The 23,729-nt window shown below is 45.7% G+C and overlaps 1 protein-coding gene across 4 annotated transcripts in view; it reads left to right on the forward strand.

Moving 5' to 3' along the window:
• Nucleotides 1-23,729, forward strand: part of adck5 (aarF domain containing kinase 5) — a 69,563-nt gene that overhangs the window by 34,394 nt on the left and 11,440 nt on the right. For 3 of the 4 annotated variants that reach the window (XR_011593408.1, XM_070881886.1, XM_070881884.1), the window contains exons 8-14: nucleotides 3,526-3,657; nucleotides 7,050-7,133; nucleotides 7,965-8,046; nucleotides 9,059-9,137; nucleotides 13,954-14,045; nucleotides 16,926-17,187; nucleotides 21,846-21,962. Coding sequence is in view for 3 of the 4 variants with exons in the window: in XM_070881886.1 (XP_070737987.1) it covers nucleotides 3,526-3,657; nucleotides 7,050-7,133; nucleotides 7,965-8,046; nucleotides 9,059-9,137; nucleotides 13,954-14,045; nucleotides 16,926-17,187; nucleotides 21,846-21,962 (848 nt within the window). In the remaining variant the exon portion in view is untranslated. The remainder of the gene's footprint in view (nucleotides 1-3,525; nucleotides 3,658-7,049; nucleotides 7,134-7,964; nucleotides 8,047-9,058; nucleotides 9,138-13,953; nucleotides 14,046-16,925; nucleotides 17,188-21,845; nucleotides 21,963-23,729) is intronic. The other variant, XM_070881885.1, reaches the window with a different exon arrangement.

The following is a 23,729-nucleotide window of genomic DNA, read 5'->3' on the forward strand; positions in this document are numbered from 1 at the left end:
ATCTCTCCTCATAGGACAATCCCCCTATCGCAGGAATCAGTCTGGTGAACCTTCGTTGCACTCTCTCAATGGCAAGTACAGGTGCAACGTCCCGAATCCGAAAACCGGAATTGTCCAAAAACCAGACATGTGCACATAGCTGATGGGAGTCATCTGGGATTATTGTCTGAAAACTGCCCATTTTTGAGGCAAAACCCCAAAAATGGCACAGACAAGAAAATAAAGTCTGATATCTGAAATCGGAATCCTCGACTGAATCCATGCTGGATTTTGGGTTTTGCCAGATTTTTGACCTCGCTGCTCAAAACCTAGCACGGGTCGAGGGTTCCGGATTTCAGACTATTGATTTTCTTGTCTGAAATCGGGGGGGAAAAACCAAAATCCGGAACGGATTCAGTCCCGAGGATTCCGGATTTCGGATGTTGTACGTGTATATCCTTCCTTGGATAAGGAGACCAAAACTGTACACAATACTCCAGGTGCGGTCTCACCAGGGCTCTGTATAATTACAGTAAGACATCTTTACTCAAATCCTCTTGCAATAAAGGCCAACATACCATTTGCTTTCTTAATTGCTTGCTGTACCTGCATGTTAACTTTCAGTGATTCGTGTACATGGACATCCAGGTCCCTCACCAATCTCTCTCGATTTAAAAAATACTCTGTTTTTCTATTTCTCCGACCAAACTTCACATTTCTCCACATTATATTCCATTTGCCATGTTCTTGCCCACTTACTTTGCCTGTCTATATCCCCTTGAAGTGTCTTTGCATCCTCCCCATAAATGACATTCCCACCTAGCTTTGTATCATCAGCAAACTTGGATATATTACATTCGGTCCCCTCATCCAAATCATTGATATAGATTGTGAATAGCTGGGACCCAAGCACTGATTCTTGCGGTACCCCACTAGTTACAGCCTGCCCACACGAAAATGACCCATTTATTCCTACTCTCTGTTTTCAGTCCGTTTTCTAATCCTCAATCCATGCTAGTATATTACCCCCAATTTCATGAGCCCTATAGCCTATCTCTATAGCCACATCTTTCAAAACTCTAGGATGTATGCCATCAGGTCCAGGGGATTTATCGGCTTTCAGTCCCATTAATTTCTCCAGTACTATTTTCTTACTGATACTAATTTCTTTCAGTTCCTCATTCCTTGGTACTCCACTATTTCTGGGAGATTTTTCGTGTCTTCTTCCGTGAAGACAGACAAGGTATTTGTTAAATTTCCTTATTCCCCATTATAATTTCTCCTGTCTCAGCCCTTAGGGGACCCACATTTACTTTTGCTAATCTTTTCCTTTTTACATACCTATAGAACCTTTTACAATCTGTTTTTATGTCTCTCACCAGTTTACTCTCTCATTCTATTTTCCCTTTCTTTATCAATTTCTTGTCTCTCCTTTGCTAAATTCTAAAGCCCTCCCAATCCTCAGGCTTACTGCTCTTTTTGGAAACATTATAAGCCTTTTCCTTTGATATAATACTATCTTTAACTTCTCTTGTTAGCCAAGGTTGGACCACTTTTCCTGTGGGGTTTTTGTGCCTTAAAGGAATGTATGTTTGTTGTAAATTATGTATTAATTCTTTAAATGCTAGCCATTGCATGTCTACCGTCATACCTTTTAATGTAGTTTCTCAATATGTCTTAGCCAACTCTCTTCTCATACCTACGTAATTTCCTTTGTTTAGATTTAAGACCCTAGTTTCGGATTTAACTAAATCACTTTCGAACTTAATGTAAAATTCTTTCATATTATGGTCACTCTTCCCTGAAGGTTACTAAAAGGTTATCAGTTAATCCTTTTACATTGCACAATACTAGATCTAAACTAGCCTGTTCTCTAGTTGGTTCCTCAACATGCTGATCTAGAAAACCATCTTGTATGAATTCGAACTCCATACTATTACTGCAAATTTGACTGGGCAATCTAGTGTCTTTGTAAACTGTTATATCTAAGCAAGTCTCCTTTTCAAGCATTCTATCTTTAATCTTTCAGCATACAATACCTTGTCAAGAAGGTTGCTCATTACATGCCACCTCTCTCCCTAGCCCAGAGTGTGCAGGAAAATTATAGCATTCCTACTGTTGTCCTAGCTGCGAATCAGCTAACTCCCAGATCGCATCTGGGGCTAACTGCTCTGGCTCAATGTTTTGTATGCATTCATTTATTGCCCATCCCTAATTGCCTTCGAGATGAGCAACCTTCTTGACAAATGAGTGGCTTGCTAGGCCATTTCGGAGGGCAGTTAAGAGTCAACCACATTGCTGTGGATGTGGAGTCATATATAGGCCAGACCGGGGAAGAACGGCAGATTTCATAAGAACATAAGAAATAGGATTAGGCCATTTGGCCCCTCGAGCCTGCTCTGCCATTCAATAAGATCATGGCCGATGTGATCCTGGCCTCAACTCCACTTCCCCGCCCGCTCCCCATAACCCTTGACTCTTGTCTATCTCCACCTTAAATATATTCAAGGACCCAGCCTCCACAGCTCCCTGGCATAGAGAATTCCAAAGATTCACGACTCTCTGAGAGAAGAAATGCCTCCTCATTTCTGTCTTAAATGGGCGACCCCTTATTCTGAAAATATGCCCCCTAGTTCTAGATTCCCTCATGAGGGGAAACATCCTCCCTGCACCTACCCTGTCAAGACCCCTCAGAATCTTATATGTTTCATTAAGATCACCTCTCATTCTTCTAAACTCTAATGATTATAGGCCCAACCTGCTCAACCTTTTTTCAGATGGCAACCCCTTCATCTCATTTCCTTCCTGAAAGGACATTAGTGAACCAGATGGGTTTTTAATGACAATCTGGTAGTTCCAGGGTCATCATTACTGATATTAGCTTTTTATTCCAGGTTTATTTAATTAACTGAATTTAAATTCCCCAACTGTCGTGGTGGGATTTGGATCTGTGTCTCTGGATCATTAGTCCAGGCCTCTGGATTACTAGTCCAATAACAAAACCACTATGTTACTACTCCCATGTTGCAGGCTGTACCATTACTCGCTAAACCAACAGGGAAGCTATTTAACAATGTAAAATGTAAATGGCAATAGGTATGTAGGACTGTGTCAGTAAAAAATGAGCTTGACATAGCATTGTAAATAGCAAGAGGCATTTGTAGGCATCATCTGCACCTGCTTTTATTGTGCATATACCACTCACAAGACTCACTAGGACATGTTTTATGTTAACAAAATATAATATACAGCTGAGCCCCTAAAAATGGGAAATCCGGCTGAGGAGTTAAATAGCAACTGGTTGCAAGGAACCAGAATTGCTAGCGACTTTAAAATGGGAGCGAATTGGCTGGCCGTTCACGGTGATGTCTTAACTGAAGTGATGCAACACCAAGGTCAGCAATGATCTGGTTGAATTGAACAGGCTCGAAGGGCTGAATGGCCTACTCTTGTTCCCATGCATGTGATTCTTGGAATATTAATCCATTTAATACGATGAATTAGAGAGTGCCTTGTACGTGTTCCTGTATATGCCATACTCCACAGGACCTGAAGGGGACGCTAGCCCAGGAGCTGGACTTTGAGAATGAAGGTCGGAACGGGGAGCGCTGTGCAAAAGATCTCAGTCACTTCAAATATGTTATCATTCCCAAGGTGTACTGGAAGCAGACCAGCAAGGTAAGGCCAAAGAGTATGTTCTGGCTGTGTGTGGTGAAATATGGCTCCATCATTAAAGTTTAATGATGGCTGTTATTGATAGCTATATGATCATCTTGATGGTGGACTGCTGACAACTCTACATTTGTGGGAGTTCTCTCTCTCGTTGAACACTACATGCGCCCATCTGTCTCTGTCTTTCTCAGTCTGTCTCTCTCCTTCCACCCACCCCCAAGTCTCGTTTTTTTTTCCAGGAAATCCTCCTCCACAGTATTGCTACCAGTTTGGTTAGCCCAATCAATATGTAGATTAAAGTCACCCATGATAACTGCTGTACCTTTATTGCACGTGTCCCTAATTTCCTGTTTGATGCCATCCCCAACCTCCCTACTACTGTTTGGTGGTCTGTACACAACTCCCACCAACCGTTTTCTGCCCTTTGGTGTTTCGCAGCTCTACCCATACAGATTCTACATCATCCAAGCTAATGTCCTTCCTTACTGTTGCGTTAGTCTCCTCTTTAACCAGTCATGCTATCCCACCTCCTTTTCCTTCCTGAGTATCCATCATGAATATTGAATACCCCTGGATATTAAGTTCCCAGCTTTGGTTACCCTGGAGCCATGTCTCCGTAATCCCAATTACATCATATCTGTTAACACCTATCTGTGCAGTTAAATCATCCACCTTATTACGAATGCTCCTCGCATTTGAGACTCAGAGCCTTCATGCTTGTTTTTTTAACACTCTTTGTCCTTTTAGAATTATGTTGTAATGTGGCCCTTTTTGATTTTTGCCCTTGATTTCTCTGCCCTCCACTCTTGCTTTTCTCCTTCCTACCTTTTGCTTCTGCCCCCTTTTTACTTCCCTCTGCCTCCCTGCATAGGTTCCCATCCCCCTGCCAAGACAGGGATTGATAGATTTTTGGATACCAAGGGAATCAAAGGATATGGGCATAGTGTGGGAAGGTGGAGTTGGGGTCGAATATCAGCCATGATCTTATTGAATGGCGGAGCAGGCTCGAGGGGCCAATGGCCGCCTCCTATTTTTTATGTTCTTATAATTGTCCAGAATGATTGTTGAGAAGAAAGACTTGCATTTATTTGGAGCCTTTCATGACATCAGATAGTCTTAACAACCAATGAAGTACTTTTGAAGTGTCACTGTTGTAATATAGGAACTGCATCAGCCAATTTATACACAGCAAGCTTCCAAAAACAGCAATGTGATAATCTGTTTGTGATGTTAGTGAGGGATAAATATTGTCCAGGACACCGGGGAGAACTCACCGTTGAAAAATAGTAATGTGGGATCTTTTACATCCACCTGAGAGGGCAGACAGGGCCTCAGTTTAACATCTCATCCAAAAGACAGCACCTTCGACAGTGCAGCACTCCCTCAGCACTGCACTGGAATGTCAGCCTAGGTTTTTGGACTGGGACTTGAACCCCCAACCTTCTGACTCCGAGGCGAGAGTGCTACCCACTGAGTCATGACTAACACCAAACATTGTGCAAACTGAGTGCCTTGCTTGGTCACTTCAGCGTGGCATTAAGAGCTAGACTGGGAAGGCATGGCAAGTTTCCTTCGCTGAAGGCCATTAGTGAACCAATTGCCAGTTCATTTGCTTGCAGGTGCCATCCTGAGGGTGACTGGATTTATTGATTTCAATTTCATTTTGTCATGGTCAGATTTGGATTCACGGTTGCTAGTCCAGGATTATAACCGCTACATGATCCATAACCCTTGTATCCTCAAGGTCCCATACATTCAGCAATTAGCTGTTGACCCAACCTGCATCGTAATGAGCTGCTACTACTACCCTTTCAGGAGGCCCATTCCAGACCGTAACAACTCATTCCATAAAAGTCAAACTTCTCCTCATCTCCCTCCTGTTTTAGCCCTCTGGTTACCCACCCGCCAGCCAGTGGAAACAGTTTCTCCCTATCTACTCTATCAAAACCCATGATCATTTGGAATACGTCTATTAGATCTCCCCTTAACCTTTTTTGCTTGAAGGAGATCATCCCTAGCTTCTCCAGTCTCCAGATACCTGAAATCCCTCATCAATGGTACCATTCTGGTAAATCCCCTCTGCACTCTCTCTGAGGCTTGGACATCCTTTCTAAAGTGTGATGCTGAGAATGGGACAAAACGCTCTCTTGCTGAGGTCCAACCAGTGATTTATAAAGGCTGAGCATAACTTCCTTTATTTGTACTTTATGCCTCTAAGTCAAGGATTCCAGATGCTTCTTTAACAACTTTATCAACTTGTCCTGCCACCTTCAAAGATTAGTCTCTCTGTTCCGACACCCCCTTTAAAATTGTAACATTTCGTTTATATTGCCATTCTTTATTTTGCCGTCCAAAATGCATTACAACACACATCTCAGCATTAAATTTCATATGCCATGTGTCTGTCCATTTCACCAGTCTTCCTATATCCTCCTGAAGACTGTTGCTGTCCTCCATACCGTTCACTACATTTCCAAGCCCTGTGTCATCTCTAGAATGTTAAATTATGCCCAAGTCCAGGTCATTAATATATATCAAAAAGAGCAGTGGTCCCAACACCGATCCCTGGGGAACACCACTGTATGTATACCTCCCTCCAGTCTGAAAAACAACCATTCACCACTGCTCTCTGCTTTCTGTCCCTTCGTATCCATGCTTCCCCCTACCCCTTTAATCCCATGGATCATGATCGGGGCCCAGGAGCGAGTGTTCGGGGCCCAGGGACAGCATGGGCCAACCCACACTGCGAAATATGGATAGTAGGAGCATGCGTGCGCACTAGGTCCATGCGGCAGAGCTTGGTCTCCCTTCGTCTTGGTTAACCCTTGCCACTGGATCAAGACCTAGCTCTGTCAAGCCCGTGTGGTGGCTGGTGTGCAACAGCCACCCCATGTTAAAAGAATCCACGCACAGGCATCTTCCACCCTTGAACATGTAGTTCGGGACCTAGAATGTCAGGTCCCTCATTGAAACACCTGTGCACTCATTCCTTTTTTGGTGTGGAAGCAGGTCATCCTCGATATGAGGGACTGCCTAATACTATACTAATCCCGTGGGCTTCAATTTTGCTAATGATTCTATAAGTTCTTTCTTTTAAATACAGCAGCCAAATTGCACACAGCAAGATCCCACAATTAGTGGCCAGATAATCTGTTGTTGCTGTGTTGCTTGTCTGATTACACCTGATGATGTTTCCCTCCGCTTCCCATTCAATCAGCAGTGGCTGAGCCTTTGTCTACCAAGGCCCCCGCTGTCTAGATTCTCCCTGCCCATAGCCTTTCCGAACACTGCACGTCCATCTTCTCCTTCATGAAACGCCTGGGTTGTTTTCTGTCCTCGAGATGCTCTGTATATGTACGGTGTACCTCTGCCTGATCTGTACGTGCTTTTTCTTTCAGAGGATCCTGACTGCAGATTACTGTGAGGGCTGTAAAGTCGCTAACATTGATGAAATCAAGCAGCAGGGCTTGAATGTGAAAGATGTAAGTGCTGATTTTGTCCCACTCAAACCGCCCGCCCCCCTCCCCCCTCCCCAAGTTGACTCCCCATCCCTTCTGAACAGGCACAGGCACTAGCAGCCGTTGAGTACTCACCCAGGTGACCATTCCTCACACGTGACCCGAGACGGTGTGTGCTAATAGGTTGGTTTAACTGTGGAGGAACCTGATGTCCATGCACAGCACATTCTGAGGGGGTTCATCTGATGGGGAGCAGAGTGGGAACCCTGGATGATTATTTTTGTTTAAACTTTTATCTTATCCCTTTCTAGCCTCAGTGAGACCATCTGTAGGATCTGTACCATTGAAGCTTCCAGCCATTTGGTCCATCGCGGCTGTGCCGACTCTTGGCTAGAACTACCCGAAACCAAACCCACTGTCCTGCTTAGCTCCTCCAATTAGCGTTCTGATTTAAAGCATTTAGTTGCCACTTTTTCTTTGTAAGTTGCAGTGCTCTGTGGGAGTACCTTCAACACACGAACTGCAGCGGTTCAAAAAGGCAGCTCACCACCTTCTCGAGGGAAACTAGAGATGGGCAATAGATGCTTGCGATGCCCATATCCCAGGAATGCCATTTGGGGCTTGCCATCATTGGAATGGAAAGATGGGGCTGACTGAACAGCTTTATTTGAAGCCCCGAGCTCGGTTTTAGATGGTCTGCGCGCCCATTTTTTAAATTGTGTGCTGTGCCTGTGTGTTGCACACCCACCGCCTGTTATGGTGGACGGTGCTGTAAATGGAACAGCTGGAAGAGTTGCAATGCAAGCTGACATACCTTTTCCTCCCCCCTCCCCCCTCCCCCCTCCCTTTCCTCAGGTTGCAGACAAACTGGTCAGGATTTTTGCGGAGCAGATATTTTACACTGGATTCATCCACGCCGACCCCCACCCTGGGAATGGTAAGTCCGAGCACCATGCAGGACACTGAAGTTCCAAGACCTCGCTCAGTTTCAAAGGATTGTCACCTCGTGGTACAAATGCTGGTTTGGCCAGAATTAGTTCATGTAACCAATAACGGAGACTGGAGAAAGGAAGGCAGCTTGTGATCAACAACTTGTATTTATGTAGCGCCTTTAACTCACAGGAATGTTATCAGACAAAATTTGACAGCAAGCCACATAAGGACATATTAGGACAGGTGACCACAAGGTTGGCCACGGGTAGGTTTTAAGGAGCATCTTAAAGGAGGAGAGGGATAGAGAGGCGGAGAGGTATAGGTAGGGAATTCCAGAGCTTAGGGTCCAGGTAGCTCAAGGCATGACCGCCAGTGGTGGGGTGAAGGAAGTGGGGGAGATGCACAAGAGACCAGAATTGGAGGAGCGCGGAGATCTGGGGGTTGTAGAGCTGGAGGAAGTTACAGAGACGGGGAGAGGCAAGGCCATGGAGGGATTTGAACACGAGGATGAGAATTTTAACATCAAGTTGTTCGTGGACCAGGCCAGCAAGCACACTGATGGGTAAAGAGAGTATGGGCATGGACAGCCATGTAACTATCTACCAGCAGCACGATGGTAAATAATACTTTATCACATCTCTGACGCGTCACCAAGTGCTTCACGCACACTCAGTCACTTTAAAGTGCAGTGACTCTCGGTTCGTAAGGCAGCCATTTCTCACCCAGCAAGATCTCTCAAACAGCAGTGAGATAAATGACCAGCTCATCTGTTTCTGATTGAGGGAGGAATGTTGGCCTAGGACACCGTGGAGAAGTTCCCTTCTATACTTTAAATAGTGCCTTGGGATCCCTAATACCCACCTGAACAGGCAGAACATCTCTTGAGATGTCTGGCGATCACATACTGGAAGATATTCCTCTCCCCATCTCTCTCCTCTCCCCCGTCCTATGTAATTCCTTTACTTTATGTTCTTGCGTGTCAGATTTATATTTTATATTTTTCTCTCATTGTACAGTGTTGGTTAGAAAAGGCCCTGATGGGAAAGCAGAACTGGTGCTCCTAGACCACGGACTGTATGAAAGCCTGAATGTAAAGTAAGTGCTGTTTTTTTTTTTTTTACTTCATACTTCTTGGGCTGGATTTTCGCTGAGTTTGCGACTGGGTTTTTGCCGCGATTTGACCCTCCGCTGCGAAAACCTGGTCAGCAGAATCCTCGGGCACCTCTTTGTGACGGCGCTCCCGCGTACTGCCGGGGAGAGTTGCGCCAACGTGCAACGCCGCAAATTGTGTTATCGTTGTACTTTCGGCACTCTCCCGACCCTAACACCACGCCCAGAATACCGACCGGGTCAAACCTGTCGGTGCAGCCCAACCAGCAGCGGTAAGTATAAAGACCTGCAAAAAGGTAAGTTAAAGTTTTTATTTTTAAAATTAATTTGAAGGATTTATTAAATAAAGGTTTTTATGAATATTTTTTGCAATTTTTTTTTCTCTTCTCCTCCCCCACCTCCCCCCCCCCCCCCCCCCCCCCGGCAGCGCTACCAGCCCCCGGACTAAAGTTGCCGAAACTCGTGGTTTGCGCCGTGAAACCTCGTACAATGCCGACTTTACCGACGTAAAGGCCAAAAGTTAGGCCTAAAAGCGGTAGCGCAGCGAAAACGGTAATTTTGGCGTAAAACTACCATTTTCACCGAAAATCTAGCCGGCTGTGTACGAATCGCTGGCCTGGCTGTCGTGTATTGCTCATCATGGGCTTCCCTTGAGAAGATGGGGGTGGGCCACTGCCTTGAACCGCTGCAGTCCGTGCGGTGAACATACTCCAATATGCTGTTCGGTTGGGTCTTCAAGTTTTGATGCAACTTAGTGGCTTACTGCTGGGAGTGTCAGTCTGGATTATGTACTCTGGATTGGGACTTGAATCCACAATCTTCTGAGGGCGAGGGTGCTACCCACTGAGCCATAGGGTGGTTAGAGTGTGGAAGTCTCTGCTATAATTCAAAGCCGACAGGAAAGGAAAGGCTGAGAGTTCCACAGTTCTGAGCACGAGGGAAAGAGTGAGTTTCTGCGGGCGACAGGGCTGTGAGATTTATTAAAAAATGACGAGGATGCAGCAAAGAGCGGGTAGGGCGGACAGTCCAGAGTCTGATTTCCCAAACTACACTGGCTTTGTGCCAGGAATCCTTTGACAGAGTATTTACTTTCCTGTCCTGTGGAGAGACAAGTTGTAGATTGTGCTTGTCTTATCTCGGGAGTCTGCTTGGCCCTGGCCTTGCTCTCTGGTGTTGACTGAATTATGCCTGTGTGTATATAGCTTTTATTTTAAAAGTTACAAATCACTTCTAAGCCAGAGACAGCCTTGGCGAGGAAGTTAACTGTTTGCATAGTTGCTGGGTGGGACTGTTCGCTGGGCTCATCCCACACCTGGTCCAGGATCTGTGTTCCGAGCGCCATCCAGAAAATTCCCTTTCCCGACTCTCTCACTTGGCTCTGTGTGTGTGTGTGTGAGAGAGAGATACTGTAGGGTGATCACTGATTCTGCAAGCGACACCATCTAGGGTCACTGCTCTTTGGAGTGGGGTTGGTGGGGAGGGGGGAGGGGAGGGGGGGGGGTTCTTTCTGATCTGAGACAAAATTAAATGAGAACATGATAGGACCTTGCCCGTCACAGACAGGAATAGAAGTTCACTTTTCCCCCTTTCAGGTCTGTCACAGGAAGGGTAACGCCCCCAACCTGCACAGACCACACAGGAAGGCAGAGTCACTCTCTCTCATACTCTCGCTGTATAACACACAAAGGAGGAGTCCACCTCCTTTCTCTTCACCCTCCCTCTCGAAGGGGAGACAGGAAGGGTAAGACCCCTAACCCTCCCTCCAGATCATACTTATGATACAGGAAGGCAGAGTCACTTTCTTTCTCCCCCTCTTTGCACACACACACACACACACACACACACACACACACACACACACACACCAGTCACTTGCATGTCTTGACACTCCCCTGTCCCTGTGCGTGTATGTCCAACACAGATTGACGATTACCCTCGGGTACGTGCCAGCAGACAATTAATGTACAGGTCGGCCCTGTCAGCTATAGTATAACGTGGACATCCAGAAGGGGAGAAAGAAGAGAACATAGTGTGTGGAATGCAAATCGAGTCTGTGCCAGCTCATTCAAAGAGCAATCCAGTTAGTCCCTGTCCCTTGCTTTTCCCCCACATCCTTGCAAGTTTTTCCCTTTTGAAGGCTTCTATTGAATGTTTCCACCACCGTCATTGGAAACAATTTCTCTTTATTGCTCTATCCAACATAACATAAGAAATAGGAGCAGGAGTTCGCCATATGGCCTCTTGAGCCTGCTCCATTCAATGAGATCATGGCTGATCTTCTACCTCAACTGCAATTGCCTGCACTATCCCCATATCCCTTGATTCCCTTAATATCCAAAAATCTAGCAATCACCGTCTTGGATATACTCAACGACGGAGCCTCCCCCCCCGCTCTGGGGTAGAGAATTCCAAAGATTCACAACCCTCTGAGTGAAGAAAGTCCTTCTCATCTCAGTCCTAAATGGCCGACCCTTTATGATTTTAAACGCCTCTATCAAATCTCCTTTTAACCTGTAACGCGAACACCCCCAGCTTCTCCAGTCTATCCATGTAACTGTGTTCCCTCATCCCTGAAACCATTGTAGTAAATCCCTTTTTTTCCTCTCTGAACCCTTCACCTCCTTCCTAACAATACTCCAGCTGAGACGAACTAGTGTTTTATATAGCTTTAGCATACCTTCCTGGCTTTTATATTCTGTGCCTCTATTTATGAAGCCCAGGATCCTATATGCTTTGTTAATTGCTTTGTTAACCTGTCCTGCCCCCTTCAAAGATTTGTGCACAAGCAGCCCCAGGTCTCTCTGTTCTTACAATTTTAAACATAGAAAATAGGTGCAGGAGCAGGCCATTCGGCCCTTCGAGCCTGCACCACCATTCAATATCTTCATGGCTGATCATGCAACTTCAGTACCCCATTCCTGCTTTCTCTCCATACCCTTGATCCCTTTAGCCGTAAGGGCCACATCTAACTCCCTTTTGAATATATCTAACGAACTGGCCTCAACAACTTTCTGTGGTAGAGAATTCCACAGGTTCACAATTCTCTGAGTGAAGAAGTTTTTCCTCATCTCGATCCTAAATGGCTTACCCCTTATCCTTAGACTGTGACCCCTGGTTCTGGACTTCCCCAACATTGGGAACATTCTTCTTGCATCTAACCTGTCCAATCCTGTCAGAATTGAATATGTTTCTATGAGAGCCCCTCTCATTCTTCTAAATTCCATTGTATTGTTTCTCCTTATTCTTCCTACGAAAATGCATCACCTCACACTTTTCTGAGTTGAATTTCATCTGCCATGTGTCTACCCATTCCACCAGCCTGTCTATGTCCTCTTCAAGTCTATCACTATCTTCCTCACTGTTTAATACATTACCAAGTTTTGTGTAATCTTCAAATTTTGAAATTGTGCCCTGTACACACAAGTCCAAGTCATTAATGTATATCAAAAACAGCAGTGGTCCTAGTGCCAAACCCTGGGGAATTTCACTGTATACCTCCGTCCAGTCCAAAAAAACAGCCATTCACCATAACTCTGTGTTCTATCCCTTAGCCAATTGTATATCCATGCTGCGACTGCCCCCTTTATCCCATGGGCTTCAATCTTGTTAATAGGCCTATTATGTGGTACTTTATCAAACGCCTTTTGAAAGTCTATATACACATTGACTGCACTGCCTTCATCAGCCCTCTCTGTTACCGCATCAGAAAACTCAATCAAGTTGGTCAACCACAATTTGCTGTTAACAAATCCGTGCTGGCTCTCCTTCATTAGTCAGTGCTTGTCCAAGTCGTTAATTTTCTCCCGGATTATTGATTCTAAAAACTTCCCCACCACCAACATTAAACTGTAATTGCCAGATTTATCCCCCTCTCCTTTTTGTGAACAAAGATGTAACATTTGCAATACTCCAATCCTCTGGCACCACCCTGCTTTTTAAGGAGGATTGGAAGATTGTGGCCAGCACCTCCGCAATTTCTGCTCTTGCGTCTCTCAGCAACCTAGGATGTATGCCATCTGGAATGGGATGTGGATCAGTAATTGAGTGAGTACTACACACCACCAGGTTTAATCCCCGATCTGTACCGAGTTAGCAGAGACAACAGCTAAGGCCCTACAATGGGCCTCGGCTGAGGAATGGAAAAGTCAACCGGGGTTGCTGTTGCTATCCAGAGACTCATGCTGGGAAGTGAGTGTGTGTAGGGGTGTGTGTGTGAGTGAATATGGGTGTGCATCTGCCAGTGTCTATGTCTGTCTTTGTGTGTGTGTGTGTGTGTGTGTGTGTGTGTGTGTAGGATCGTGTTTAGATTTGTCCTCTTTGTTAAACAGCCTGGCAACACTTATTGTCTCGGCTTATTGTGCAAGGGCTGCTTGCACATTGGGAATTGTACCCCAAAAAGGGTGTTTTTATTGGGGGGCAGCGGGGAATATACTGAACAGGCAACCTGTTCTCTGGATGTGGGCATCACTGGCAAGGCCAACATTTATTGCCCATCCCCAGTTGCCCTGAAGTGATGGTGAACCACTGCAGTCCGGGTGGTGAAGGTGCTCCCACAGTGAGATTAGGTGTGAAATTCCAGGATTTTGTCCCAGTGACGAGGTAGGAACAGCAATTATATGTCCATGTAGGATATTGTGTGAATTGGAGGGAATCCTGGAGCTGATGGTGTTCCCACCACGTTGCTGCTTGTCCTTCAGTGGTAGAGATCGCAGTGGGGGAAAGTGCTGTTGAAGTACGACTGAGAATTCCCTGCTCTTTCAGACCAGATCCTGTGTCTGACACACGCTGTGTTTACTCCTAGAGACCGAATTAGCCTCTGCAAACTCTGGCGTTCCATTATCCTCCTCAACGATGCTGCTATGAAGAAATATGCCAATGAGCTGGGGGTCAAAGGTGAGGCACCTGAACAGTTCTTTGCCTCTGTGAACGAGCTTGAGGTCTGTCATTGAATGTTATTTATAAATTTTGGAGGAAGATCTTAACAGGAAAATCAGAAGAATACATCCTAGTGTATCAATGTGACACCTCCCCCTTTTGTGTATCCCACATACAGTCTAACTGAGGTGGCTAATGTGATGCAAATTTATAGATATTACAAGTTTTACCAACTTTCTCCATCCTGTACCTGCCCTGGGAGTGTTTGATGGGACAGTGTAGAGAGAGCTTTACTCTGTATCTAACCCCGTGCTGTACCTGCCCTGGGAGTGTTTGATGGGACAGTGTAGAGGGAGCTTTACTCTGTATCTAACCCGTGCTGTACCTGCCCTGGGAGTGTTTGATGGGACAGTGTAGAGAGAGCTTTACTCTGTATCTAACCCCGTGCTGTAACAGTATTATAGAATGGTAACAGCACAGAAGGCCATTCGGCCCGTTGAGCCCATGCCGACTCTCAGCTAGTCCCACTCTCCTGCCCTTTCCCTGTAGCTTTGCAAATTGTTTTCCTTCAGATACGTATCCAACTCCCTTTTGAAAGATTGACTCTGCCTCCATCACCCTTTCAGGCCGTGCATTCTAGATCTTTAACCACTCGCTGTGTAAAAAAAGCTTTTACTTGCATTGCCTTTGGTTCTTCTGCCAATCACCTTAAATCTGTGTCCCTCTAATTCTCGACCCTTCTGCCAGTGGGAACAGTTTCTCTCCATCTACTCTATCCAGATCTCATGATTCTGAACACCTCTATCAAATCTTCTCTGCTCCAAGGAGAACAACTCCAGCTTCTCCAGTCTATCAACGTAACTGAAGTCCCTCATTCCTGGAATCATTCTCGTAAATCTTTTCTGCACCCTCTCTAAGACCTTCACATCCTTCCTAAAGTGCGGTGCCCACAATTGGACACAATACTCCAGTTGGAGCCGAACCAGTTGTTTTATAAAGGTTCATCATCATTTCCACACTTTTATACTCTCTTATACCTCTTTTTATGAATCCCAGGATCCCGTAAGTCTTTTTAACTGCTTTCTCAACCTACCCTGCCACCTTCAACGAATTGTGCACACATACCCTCAGGTCTCTCTGTTCCTTCACCCCCTTTAGGATTGTACCCTTTAGTTTATATGTCCTCCTCATTCTTCCTACCAAAATGTATCACTTCACACTTTTCTGTGTTAAATTTCATCTGCTACATGTCCGCCCATTTCACCAGTCAGTCTATGTCTTCCTGATGTCTATCACTCTCCTCCACTGTACAAAGTTCTTCTATTATTGTCTCATCCCCCACCCCAAAAAAGTGCAACAAATGCCAATTGGTCATTTAAATAGATATGATGGTAGCCTTAGACCAATTGAGCACATGAATAAAACTAAAATAAATATTGTCCCAGGACATCTTACTCATTGATTGGAACAACAAAAAGGGAGAAAGGGGAATGGAAAGTGCCGCAGTACAGTGGGACCTGGGAGTACTTGTGCATAAAGCACAAAAGGCTAGTATGCAGGTACAGCAAGTGATCAGGAAGGCCAATGGAATCTTGGCCTTTATTGCAAAGGAGATGGTGTATAAAAGCAGGAAGACTTGCTACAGCTATACAGGGTATTGGTGAGGCCACACCTGGAATACTGCGTAAGTTTTGGTTTCCATATTTACGAAAGGATATACTTGCTTTGGAGGCCGTTCAGAGAAGGTTCACAGGTTGATTCTGGAGATGAGGGGGTTGACTTATGAGGAAGGGTTGAGGAGGTTGGGCCTCCACTCATTGGAATTCCGAAGAATGAGAGGTGATCTTATCGAAACGTCTCAGATTATGAGGGGGCTTGACAAGGTGGATGCAGAGAGGATGTTTCCACTGATAGGGGAGACAAGAGCTAGAGGTCATGATCTTAGAATAAGGGGCTGCGTATTTAAAACTCAGATGAGGAGGAATTTCTTCCCTGAGGGTTGTAAATCTGTGGAATTTGCTGCCTCAGAGAGCTGTGGAAGCTGGGACATTGAATAAATTTAAAACAGAGATAGACAGTTTCTTAACCGATAAGGGAATAAGGGGTTATGGGGAGCGGGCAGGGAAGTGGAGCTGAGTCCATGATCAGATCAGCCATGATCTTATTAAATGGTGGAGCAGGCTCGAGGGGCCGTATGGCCTCCTCCTGCTCCTATTTCTTATGTTCTTATAGAATATAAGAGCAGGGAGGTTATGCTTGAACTGTATAAAACATTAGTTAGGCCACAGCTGCGTGCAGTTCTGGTCACCACATTACAGGACAGATGTGATTGCACTGGAGAGAGTACAGAGGAAAGTTATGAGGATGTTGCCTGGACTGGAGAATTTTAGCTATGAGGAAAGATTGGATAGGCTGGGGTTGTTTTCTTTGGAACAGAGGAGGCTGAGGGGAGACCTGATCGAGGTGTAAAAAATTATGAGGGGCCTAGATAGAGTGGATTTGACGGACCTATTTCCCTTAGCAGAGGGGTCAATAACCAGTGGGCATAGATTTAAAGTATTGGGTAGGAGGTTTAGAGGGGATTTGAGTGGCAATGTCTTCACCCAGAGGGTGGTGGGGGTCTGGAACTCACTGCCTGAAAGAGTGGTAGAGGCAGAAACCCTCATCACATTTAAAAGGTACTTGGATGTGCACCTGAAGTGCCGTAACCTACAGGGCTACAGACCAAGAGCTGGAAAGTGAGATTAGGCTGGGTAGTTTTACCGGCCGGCGCGGACACAATGGCCGAAATGGCCTCCTTCTGTGCTGTAAATTAAAATGATTTGATCAGTCTCTGCCTCAGAATCAGTATGTTTCAATAGATCTTTCATCTTTCTATTGTTCTTCATTTCCATGCAGCAGACTACTTTCTGTTCTGTGAGATTCTGATGCAACGGCCAATCAACATGCGGGAGACAGCCTTCCACCTGGCCAACCTCCTGACGCGGGAGGAGAAAGCCTACATGCAGGACATGGCCAACAACCACTTCGACAGGATAATCCAGGTGCTGAAGGACCTGCCACGGCCCATGCTGCTAGTCTTCAGGAACATCAACACGGTCCGCTGCATAAACATCACCCTGGGCTCACCTGTCGACCGATACGTCCTGATGGCTAAAAGGTAAATCCGGTGATGTTTCCTCCCCACGCCGTTAACCCTTGGTCTTCCTGCTAGGACCTGATTCTCCTCAGCGGGCCCTTTATGTTTCGGTTTCCACTGTGGATTCCGTGCTTCCCCTTGTTCATGATTCATCTGTATCTCATCGTCTTGAAACCATATCTTATCTACAATATCTCAACCTTCTAAACTCGAGGGAACACCGGAAACGTTTATGTAAGCTCTCCTCATAATTTAATTCCCTAAGCACTGATATCATTACTCTCTCTCTCCCTTTCTGTGCCTCGGACAGCTCATGCGTGTTACAGTCTGGAGCCAGTGTGTCTGATTTGCACTGGTGCTCACGAGTGATACAGCCTGGAGCCTGTGGGTCTGCAGTACAACTGGTCTGTTTGTTTTGTTCTTTTCAGCTCCTTGACCTTGGTCACAGATGCTCCATGTTTGTAGTTGATGAGCGTACAAGCCTGACACTCCAGTTTTTCAGAGCTGTTTTCTGCTAATCTTGACCTTAACAAGCTGCGATTGCAGCTGTTAGACCTTGGAGAACTTGTCTTGGTTTAACAGTGCTTTATCTGCAAGATTAGAGTCATCATGAGTGGCTGCCAATTGTAAGGTTGGTTTCTGGCCGGGCAAAGATCAAGTACCAAACTGGGCTGATTCTGGCAACGTTTCTATTTAGTTTATCAATAGCGAATACATTTTATTCTCTACATGCAACCTGCTCCTAGGTCTCTATCAAAGGCAATCCTAAACCAGCCAGCAAGCGGTTTGTCCGCAATGATGAAGGGGAAATGCTTGACACAAGACACTGGTGTGTACTTGTCTACACATGGCACACTGACCATTACAGCTTTTTATTTTATTCACTCATTTGGGCGTCGCTGGCAAGGCCAGCATTTATTGCCCATCCATCGGTGCTTGGGCCCCAACTATTTACAATCTATATTAATGACTTGGATGAAGGGACCGAGTGTAAGGTAGCCAAGTTTGCTGACGATACATAGATGGGAAAGCAAATTGTGAGGACACACAAGGGATATAGACAGGCTAAATGAGTGGGCAAAAATTTGGCAGATGGAGTATAATGTGGGAAAATGTGAGGTTATCCACTTTGGCAGAAAAAAATAGAAAAGCAAATTATAATTTAAATGGAGAAAAATTGCAAAGTGCTGCAGTACAGAGAGACCTGGGGTCCTTGTGCATGAAACACAAAAAGTTAGTATGCAGGTACAGCAAGTAATCAGGAAGGCAAATGGAATGTTGGCCTTTTATTGCAAGGGGGATGGAGTATAAAAGCAGAGAAGTCCTGCTACATCATCATAGGCAGTCCCTCGGAATCGAGGAAGACTTGCTTCCACTACTAAAGTGAGTTCTTTGGTGGCTGAATAGTCCAACACGAGGGCCACAGACCCAGCCACAGGTGGGACAGACATTCGTCGAGGGAAGAGAGGGTAGGACTGATTTGCCGCATGCTCCTTCCGTTGCCTGCGCCTGACCTCTTCACGCTCACAGCATTGAGAGTCGAAGAGCTCAACGCCCTCCCAGATGCACTTCCTCCACCTAGGGCGGTCTTCGGCCAGGGTCTCCCAGGTGTTAGTGGTGATGTCGCACTTCACCAGGGAGGCTTTTGAGGGTGTCCTTGTAACGTTTCCACTGCCCACCTTTGGCTTGTTTGCCATGAAGGAGCTCCGCGTAGAGCATTTGCTTAGGGAGTCTTGTGTCTGGCATGCGAACTAAGTGATCGAATATGGCCAGTGCTTCAATGCTGGGGTTGTTAGCCTGGGCGAGGACACTGATGTTGGTGCGTCTGTCCTCCCAGGGGATTTGCAGGATCTTGCGGAGACATCGTTGGTGATATATCTCCAGCAACTTCATGTGTCTTCTGTATATCGTTCATGCTTCTGTTCAATTCAGGAGGGCGGGTATTATTACAGGCACCTGTAGACCATGAGCTTGGTGGTAGATTTAAGGGCCTGGTCTTCGAACACTCTTTTCCTCAGGCGGCCGAAGGCTGCACTGGCGCACTGGAGGCGATGTTGAATCTCCGCATCAATGTCTGCCTTTGTTGACAAGAGGCTCCCGAGGTATGGGAAGTGGTCCACGTTTTCGAGGGCCGGGCCGTGAATCTTGATGACTGGGGGGGCAGTGCTATGCAGCGAGGACAGGCTGGTGGAGGACCTTTGTGTTATGGATGTTAAGCATAAGGCTCATGCTTTCTTATGCCTCAGTGAATACATCGACGATATCCTGGAGTTCTGCCTCAGAATGTGCGCGTCTGCGTACTGCAGTTCAATGACAGAGGTTTAGGTGATGTTGGACCTGGTCTGGAGGCGGCATAGGTTAAACAGCCTCAGCAGGAATTCCTGAGCTATTTTATAGCTTTGCCTACCTCGTGCAGTGTTGGGGTTTCGCTGAGGTGGTGGCGGGTTGCATGCTGCGGGATGGAGTTGAGAACACTCGAGTCAAAGGCAGAGTCTCGATTGAGGAGATCTTCAAAGTGCACCTTCCAGCGGGCTCTGACAGCCTCGGTGTCCTTGATGAGTGTTTCCCCGTTCTTGGCCAGGAGTAGGGTGGGGCCTTGGGAGTTTAGTTCCACCCCAGCGGGGAGCTTGTCGACAGTGAGGTGGAGCATGGCAGCGAGGAAGATTGAGAAGAGCGATGACGCAGCCCTGTTTGACCTGGTCCGGCATATTTTAGCGCCTCTGCAGGAATTCTATCCGCATCCGTAGCCTTGTTATTCTTGAGCAGTCTTATGGCTTTGCCTACCTCGTGCAGCGTTGGGGTTTCACTGAGGTGGTGGCAGGTTGCATGCTGCGGGATGGAGTTGAGAACACTCGAGTCAAAGGCAAAGTCTCTATTGAGGAGATCTTCAAAGTGCTCCTTCCAGCGGGCCCCGACAGACTCTGTGTCTTTGATGAGTGTTGCCCCATTCTTTGCCAGGAGTGGGGTGGGGCCTTGCGAGTTTGGACCGTAGGTGGCCTTGACTGTAATGAAGAATCCTTGCGTGTCGTGGCTGTCGGCTAGTTGTTGTATCACCTGTGTTTTCTCCATCCACCACCTGTTCTTTAGGTCCCGGGTTTTTTGTTGGACCTCCGCCTTGTGTAACTATGTGTAACGTTGCTTTGCAGCTCCCGAGTTGGGTTGTTGCTTGAGGTTCAGAAATGCTCTGCGCTTACAATCTATTAGTTCTTGGAACTCCTGCTACATCTGTACAGGTGAGGCCACATCAAGAATACTGCGTACAGTTTTGGTCTCCGTATTTAAGGAAGGATATACTTGCATTGGAGGCTGTTCAGAGAAGGCTCACTAGGTTGATTTTGGAGATGAGTGGGTTGACTTATGAGAATAGGTTGGGCCTATACTCATTGGCGTTCAGAAGAATGAGAGGTGATCTTATCGAAACATATAAGATAATGAGGGGGCTCGACAAGGTGGATGCAGAGAGGATATTTCCACTCATAGGGGAAATGAAAACTCGGGAGCATAGTCTCAGAATAAGGGGCCACCCATTTAAAACTGAGATGAGGAGGAATTTCTTCTCCGAGGGTTGTAAATCTGTGGAATTCTCTGCCCCAGAGAGCTGTGGAGGCCGGGTCATTGATTATATTTAAGGCGCAGGTAGACAGATTTGTAAGCAATAAGGGAGTAAAGGGTTATGGGGGGCGGGCAGGGAAGTGGACCTGAGTCTATGATCGGATCAGCCAAGATTGTATTAAATGGCAGAGCAGGTTCGAGGGACCGTATGGCCTACTCTTGCTCCTATTTCTTATGTAATATGGAAACTTGGGAAAACTGAGCCAGCATTCTCTGGATGTTTTTTTTTATAGAGCTTACTTGCTTCACCGAGGTGATGATTTGAGGTAAACACAAAGTATTGCGTCAAAGTACTCCCGAGTGGAACCAAGGAAATGAGTGATAAATAACTTCACAACGTATATCAAGAAAAATGTCTTACTCAAGAGTTAGTAATGTTCTAGCCAATGTATCTAGCAAAATTAGAGGCTAGAAGACCGGAGTTGTTTGAAATCACCATTAGATACCACGATGGAGTTAGTGTGCCAGAGAAATGGGCTTTGATGAGCAGAATGGACTTCTTCAGGAACTTGTATGTGTTCTGCATGATAACAGATGTACAGAGGATGATTTGGGTTTATTTTGTATATTGGGTGGTATAGCAAACCGGGTGAGGCAAGTGACTACTCTAAGGAACAGAGAAATCTGAGCCACTACAAAGATCCGCGGTAAGACGAAAAGAAATTGTACTGCTGGTCACAGACTTCCCATGACCTTCTGTACGTAACATGAATCCAGCCACAACTTTGTGGGGCGGCAGATTTCACAGGTAGGAGACGTGCTCTCTGCATTCACTGCTGATATTTTGTGGAGACATTTGTTGACGCGCAGCAACTCTCCCTGCGTAAACATGAAGCTCTGGTTAAAGCCTAATGGTGCTGCTCCAGTCTTAACCCCGGCTACATTTCTCCAGTGCTTTGTGTGGCATGGTTTTGGCCTGCACCGAGTCCAGCTGTGGCACAGATATATACTGAGTGTGGGTTTTCTGTTTGATTTGGGGGCTTGTGTATTTCTGAATTCTGGTCTAGGTCAGTAATCCATTTGGAGCATGTGTCAGAAACTACAAATCCGTATCTCTTTCCTTGCAGTGCGGTCCAAGGGGAAAGCATGTTGACAAATAAGAACACCAAGGGATTTTATGAAGTCGGTGTATTCAAGTGGATGAAGATGAAGTGGGCCAGCCTCCAATTTGAGATCAGTCTAAGGTAAGCTGGGCGATGCCACATAAATGAACAGCAAATGTGGATTGGAAAACCGCAAATGTAACGCCTGTTTTTAAAAAAAAAAAGGAGGCAGACAGAAAGCAGGAAACTATAGACCAGTTAGCCCAACATCTGTTGTTGGGAAAATGCTGGAGCCGATTATTAAGGAAGCAGTAGCAGGACATTTGGAAAAGCCTAATTCAATCAAGCAGAGTCAGCATGGTTTTATGAGAGGGAAATCCTATTTGACAAATTTGCTGGAGTTCTTTGAGGATGTAACGAGCAGGGTGGATAAAGGGGGAACCAGTGGATGTGGTATATTTAGATTTCTAGAAGGCATTTGATAATGTACCACATAAAAGGTTATGCACAAGATAAAAGCTCTCAAGGTTGGGGGTAATATATTAGCATGGATAGAGGATTGGCTAAGTAACAGAAAACAGAGAATCGGGATAAACGGGTCATGTTCCAGTTGGCAAACAGCAACTAGTGGGGTGCTGCAGGGATCTCAACTATTTACAATCTATATTGACTTGGATGAAGGGACCGAATGTAATGTAACCAAGTTTCTTGAATACACAAAGATGGGTGGGAAAGCAAATTGTGAGGGGGACACAAAAAATCTGCAAAGGGATATAGACAGGCTAAATGAGTGGGCAACAATTTGGCAGTTGGAGTATAATGTAGGAAAATGTGGTTATCCACTTTGGCAGAAAAAATAGAAAAGCAGATTATAATTTAAATGCTGCAGTACAGAGGGACCTGGGGGTGCTTATGCATGAAACACAAGTGAGTATGAAGTAATCAGGAAGCCAAATGGAATGTTGGCCTTTATTGCAAGGGGGATAGAGTATAAAAGTAGAAAGAAGTCCTGCTACAACTGTACAGAGTATTGGTGAGACCACACCTGGAGTACTGCGTGCAGTTTTGGTCTCCATATTTAAGAGGATGTTCTTGCATTGGAGGCTGTTCAGAGAAGGTTCACTGGGTTGATTCCGGAGATGAGGATAGGTTGGGACTATACTCATTGGAGTTCAGAAAAATGAGAGGTGATCTTATCGAAACACATAAGATAATGAGGGGGCTGGACAAGGTGGATGCAGAGGAGATATTTCCACTCACGAGGGAAACTAAAACTAGGGCACATAGTCTCAGAATAAGGGGCTACCCATTTAAAACTGAGATGAGTAATTTCTTCTGAGGGTTGTAAATCTATGGAATTCTCTGCCCCAGAGAACTGTGGAGGCTGGGTCATTGAATATATTTAAGGTGGAGATAGTCAGATTTTTGAGCGGTAAGGGAATAAAGGGTTATGGGGAGCGGGCAGGGAAGTGGAACTGAGTCCATGATCAGATTAGCTATGATCTTATTAAATGGCGGAACAGGCTCGAGGGGCCAAATGGCCTACTCCTGCTCCTATTGTGAATTCTAGAAAAGCTGTTGTGCCTGGATGGAATTTCCATAGGCTACAGACAAGGTCTTGACTCCTTTCTAGAGTACTAGGAAGTATTAATCTGCCCCAAGGTGCTATATAAACAAAAGCTTGGTCATAAGACGCTCCTTAAATCCTACATCTTAAGAGGAAAGAGAATTAGAGCCTAGGTACTGAAGGCATGGCCACCAATGGTTAAAATCAGGGATGCTTAGGAGGCCCCAATTAGAGCGCAGATATCTCGTGGGTTGGGGTCTGGAGTTGGTAAGAGATAGGGAGGGAGGTAAAAATGAGAATTTTAAGAGGCTCCCAGTTAAGTGTGTCAGTTGCCGCAGCAC

This window comes from Pristiophorus japonicus, chromosome 5, assembly GCF_044704955.1.
Source record: "Pristiophorus japonicus isolate sPriJap1 chromosome 5, sPriJap1.hap1, whole genome shotgun sequence".
Classification (NCBI taxonomy): Eukaryota; Metazoa; Chordata; class Chondrichthyes; family Pristiophoridae; genus Pristiophorus; species Pristiophorus japonicus.